General features: G+C 43.7%; 1 protein-coding gene across 1 annotated transcript in view; it reads left to right on the top strand.

Annotated features, from left to right (window-relative positions):
* T265_15085 (hypothetical protein) overlaps positions 1–5,550 on the top strand; it is a gene marked incomplete at both ends in the record, with an annotated part of 9,831 nt that overhangs the window by 2,874 nt on the left and 1,407 nt on the right. The window contains 2 exons of the mRNA XM_009176518.1: positions 3,981–4,162; positions 4,322–4,607. Coding sequence (XP_009174782.1) covers positions 3,981–4,162; positions 4,322–4,607 — 468 coding nt within the window. The remainder of the gene's footprint in view (positions 1–3,980; positions 4,163–4,321; positions 4,608–5,550) is intronic.

Genomic DNA, 5,550 nt, shown 5'->3' with positions numbered 1-5,550 from the left:
GCATTTTCAACAAAAATCGCACAAAAAAATGCTATATATATATATATATATATATATATATATATATATATCAGATAAACCTGATCCATAATCAACCTGAAAATTTTGTTTTCCCAAATCTGAAAGCATCCACTGTCCGCCAAGCCCTTGAGATTTCCCAACTGGGAAAGATAGGTGTAAACGCTAGATCATCATAATCACCGACAGCAACACCAAATGTGAATACTAATGCTTCACTACCGTACGGTCATTTCAGTTTATTTAAATGAGGCCTCATAATGGAATGAAAATAAAAATGGTACAAGGAGGCTAAGTCTACGAAAAGCATCCGAGGCGTCCGAATCTCCTATACTCACCCAGACAATCTGTATAGAAACTAACAGCGTGAGCGCCACGGGCATCGGTTAGCCACCATATCGTCCACTGTCTCCAGTCAAGCACATCAAGCACAGGGGGGGGGCACGTGGACCTAATCCTGGAGGATGAACATCGCCAAAAGCGCCCAAACGTTTCTCAACATCCTTCGTTCCCTTCTGCCATGTCACTTTCAGTTAGGCACAGAAAAACTGCTCGTTTCGGCAGACGGTAACCTGTGATTCGTAAGACATGGACCAGCCATCTTAGATGCCTGCTTCACCAAAACCCGTCTCCTGATCACGTCATTCCGAATCCCAGCCGACTCCGGCCATAGATATCAGACATTGATGGTCAAAGACTTAAAGATTTATCACATCCTTCGCCCGAAGTGGCCAAGTCTGGCAGCCATACAATAATACACCCGCACTGATATACTCGTTCCTTGAGACCCAGTGATGCGCCTCTTTGATAGCGAATATGATGAAAATTGGCAAGCACAATTTTACAAAAGAAAACTCATTAAAACGTGACAATTTTTACTTTGCAGTGTTTTATCCCATCGTGTCTTGAGTTTTTTAAAGTCGCTATAATAGGACAGGAAGTATCAGCAAACTGACTACTTAGTTCCTGTTTTATCACCCTTCCACTGGTCAACATGGGTACCGCAATGCAGATATATCCTGAGTTAAAGCCTTAATAATTTACCGTCGCCAGTCACCACGAGTACGTTGTACAGCATAGTTGATTGGGAACAAAAGGAACTAAGCCAAGTGCTTTTTCGGCATCTAGGTTGAAACCTCTTGTATGATTAACGCAGCAAGGTGCACGATACAGAGCGATCCGAAGTTGCAACTATCTTGAATTCGAATTTCGGTTGACTACGCGCCGAAATGGCTCAGTAGTTAATGGCAGGTACTAGTAACCGTACGGTGTGTGGTTCCAACCCAGTCCTAGGTTTGGATAACTTGGCAGTATCTCCGTCCTAGTGGCTCCTTCGGGATGACCGCTACATACCGAAGGGGTGCCATAGCTTATCACGAATGTTACTTCACGGAACTTCAGTTAACTGTATCTCACCGCAAGCAATTCACATTTGGAACCAGCAACTCCCAACTTTCAACCTTTTGTCTTCACCGTGTTTAGTTCATTGCCTCCTTAGTTTTTTAATTATGTTGACCTTCTTTCCACCATTCAAACCCCCCTTACCTGTAGCCACCATTTTTGCGTCTCTCTTACTGTTTCGATAAGCACCCTGAATCTCTGATGAATTTTGACTCCTGGCTTATTGAACCAATTTTCGCAGGCTGTTTACATTCACTTTTCGACCGCTTGCGTTATAACACGTGGATGACCGCACATACCGAAGGGGTGCCATAGCTTAACCAGCGCTGTTATCACGAATGTTACTTCACGGAACTTCAGTTAACTGTATCTCACCGCAAGCAATTCACATTTGGAACCAGCAACTCCCAACTTTCAACCTTTTGTCTTCACCGTGTTTAGTTCATTGCCTCCTTAGTTTTTTAATTATGTTGACCTTCTTTCCACCATTCAAACCCCCCTTACCTGTAGCCACCATTTTTGCGTCTCTCTTACTGTTTCGATAAGCACCCTGAATCTCTGATGAATTTTGACTCCTGGCTTATTGAACCAATTTTCGCAGGCTGTTTACATTCACTTTTCGACCGCTTGCGTTATAACACGTCCGTCGTTATCTCATATTGATTTGCTGTTTCTACATGGGTTTTTATGACGTTTCTGGCTTTGTTTGAACTTGCAGCAATCCGTGAAACAATTTATATAGAAGTAGTTTTTACCTGTTTTGTATACATATTTTGTGATGTGTACTACCTCAGTTTATTAATAATTCATATGCCTTCTTAATTCTTGGATTGTGATTTCGCGCGTCACTCAGGGTAATTCTTTTACACGTTAAAGCACTCCGTACAATTATAATTTAACACGAGACGTTGGACTCCGTCTATTGTATGCTTGTTATCAGTTCATTAAAAAAGTTAACTTTGATGGCCTGAGCAAGTAAACCGATTACAGTACTCAACTACGAATTAGCAGCTCATGCACTTAAAGTCTATTGTTTGCGCCGCACTTAGCTCGGAGACGGGCCATCTTTCGATTGTGTCAATGAGAGCAGGCTGTTCATTCATGTCGGCCGATATTAGTGCTACTGACTAGCCAAGTCAACTGTTCTTATTTTGTTTGTGAGCTCACGATGGTCTTTCTACACAAGCTCTTGGGGCAACTGTTGCGGCATTTTTCTCACCTGGTGGGAGTACCGCGTGAGGAACGGGGCGGTCCGTCGACAAATATTGTGCCAAAGTAGCCATGGATGTGAGTCCGACTCGGCGATTGAGGTGGCATGGATGCTTCCCGCACATGTGTTGAATACTTTACAGGTCACTACTTACGTTTCCATCAGATGATGAAAGACGAGGTAACTTCGAAAAAGATGACATATTCTGCACCAGTTTTGACTTGTTGGGCGCATCTTCACTTCTAGATTGAGAGTCGACTGAGCGTTGACAACCAAAGATGTCAGGTATGTAGCCGGTGTGAATTAGAGTGTTGTCTGTAGATAAAGTGACTTCGGAAGCTGTTTTCAGTTAGGAGAAAATTTTCTCATTTCCCGCAATTTCATTTTTCATTCATTTTTCCTCTTTTCCTTATCGTGCTCTGATATGACTTCTATATGCAATTCGAATTCATTATGCGAAGCGTATTACTTATGTATTTTTGAACCAATTCGGCCCGCTCCTCATTCCGTTGCTTTTAAGCCGGTGCATTAGGTCAAGCTGGATGCACTGTACGGTAGCGTGACAGCCACAGTATATTACAGCTGAACGATACGACTGTGCGGTAAGACAGTGAGCTCGTGGTGTCAACCCGAGCCAAATAAAATGTATGTTGAACGTTACTGGAATTCCAGATATGTGCTCTACATCTTAGATCGAATACGCTATGCTGCCAATATTCAGTCGGATAAAAAAAATATGCTGGTGACCGCGGTCGCACGAGGTTGGCTGCCATTGTTAGGTCTTATCAGACGGGTCTCCAGGGTTCAAACACGTGACCTATTATCCAGCAGTTATACAGTGTTGATCTGAGAACCACGCAGCCTACAATCACCCTTCTACAGCCAACTGTTTGCATGGCCGATTCCTGTACTCTCATTTGATGAAGCCGAATAATCGTTGGGCTTCGTTAGCATCCAGTTAATCTACACCACCTCAGGGCCATTGGTGATTAGTTTGCCTATTTTGACGGCTAGTTATCTTAATTCCGCGCAGAACATTTATTATACCGCTTTTAACGGTTGGCGAACCAGGCTGAATCTCACCTTGTTATTTATTATCGTGAGGGTTTATCTCACTCGATGTTACACACTATGCTACATCATTGCTACACCGTCGGTCAGAACCGCCGCCTAATAATGATCTCAATAGAATGTCGAGTAATTGCCAGTGGCTGTCATTTATTTTAGGCCCTAATCCTGCTACACTTTGGACTTCGTTTTCCGAATAACCGTAGAAAAACTGACCGTTGGACTTGTATGCACCGTTTTATGTGTACGCCTATTTATAGCTGTGTGCGTCTTGCCGCTTTAGGTGTTGCAGCTGGCAAAGGAGCATGACATTCCAGTTCGCGGTTACGTGTCCTGTGTGATTGGTTGTCCTTATGAAGGAGCCGTGGCTCCGGATGCAGTGGCTCGTGTAGCCGAAATGTTGTGGAGTCGTGGTTGTTACGAAATCTCTCTTGGCGATACTATTGGCGTGGGCACCCCAGAAAGGTACTTTGGACACAATCTTCGCTGATTCCGCTAAGTATGAATAATTTTCATCCAAATTTGCTCAATGCTAAATTCGTGTGTGGTAGGCTACTCTATGTTACTCGTCAATTTTCGTAATCAAAGTGAACTTTTTTTGTCTTCTTCGAATATCCTGTCTAGTATGGCCGCCTTGCTATCTGTCGTCTTAGATTGTCCCGGGGCTTGTCCACGTGAAGCTGTTGCAGTTCACTGTCATGATACTGGTGGAAATGCATTAAAAAACATCAGAGTGGCTTTGGACGACTATAAAGTCAATATTGTAGACTCGTCAATTGCTGGTCTGGGTGGTTGTCCATACGCCGGACCAAATGCCCCGGGAAACGTTGCCACTGAGGCTGTGGTCGCGCAACTCGTCAACCTTGGTTATTCACTGAGTCCTCAAATCCGAACGGAAGACTTGATTTCGGTACGTTATTGCTAACTTGCTACACAACGCTGCTGCTTTCCGATTGGCGTGAACCTAATTGCATTACAAACCCGGTCTAAACTGTCAATAATATTCGCAAGGGCCATGTGTGGTTTTCTTCGTCTATAGAAACATCAGTATTGAAGACCGATGTTTTACAACTGTACGACCAAACTTTATTGGACGCGAGCCTCATTGCGAAATAATTGCTTGGGAAAGAAGCGAACTGAAAACATGTTGAACAGTATAAACATACTATCTCAGTTTCTGAAGCCATTGATACGCTATTCCTCATACTGAATTGTTACAGAAGAAATTCGGTTTGAATTGACATTCGATTCACTTTCCGAACAATGCTGCCCTAAACCAACGCAACATTTGAATTAGTGCCGTATGATTTAACAAAAACGACCAGTGAGATGTAAAGTACATAGCAAGTTCCGTCAGTTATTTTCACAACCTTCACCTCCGAGTGAACATCTAACACATTTATCTCACTCCGCAGATGTTTTGTATATACGACCAACTTTACCACAAGCGTAACATTTTACCCGCCGTCACGAAGAGACTGCATAGCAAGTTAGTTATTTTCACAACCTTCACCTCCGAGTGAACATCTAACACATTTATCTCACTCCGCAGATGTTTTGTATATACGACCAGACCAACCACAAGCGTAACATTTTACCCGCCGTCACGAAGAGACTGCACCTTACCGTGGTGTGACGGTTTGCGCACCTCAGCGATCCATTGAGCTATACTGGAGAGTGTCCCGCGACACTCACAGAGTCTCTCACACCAGGTTGGTCAATGGTTAGAGGTCTGACGAACAGTCTCCTGGCCGTTCAGGTTGGGGGTTGGAACATGTGGCGACTTGTTCCGTAGAAAGGGTATGCATTTGCATTTCCCGCCAAACACCGCTGCCTTTGCGGTTAGGCTTTTG

This window comes from Opisthorchis viverrini, assembly GCF_000715545.1.
Source record: "Opisthorchis viverrini unplaced genomic scaffold opera_v5_342, whole genome shotgun sequence".
NCBI lineage: Eukaryota > Metazoa > Platyhelminthes > Trematoda > Opisthorchiida > Opisthorchiidae > Opisthorchis > Opisthorchis viverrini.
The sequence above is the reverse complement of the archived record's forward strand: the minus strand, read 5'-3'. Positions and strand labels throughout refer to the sequence as shown.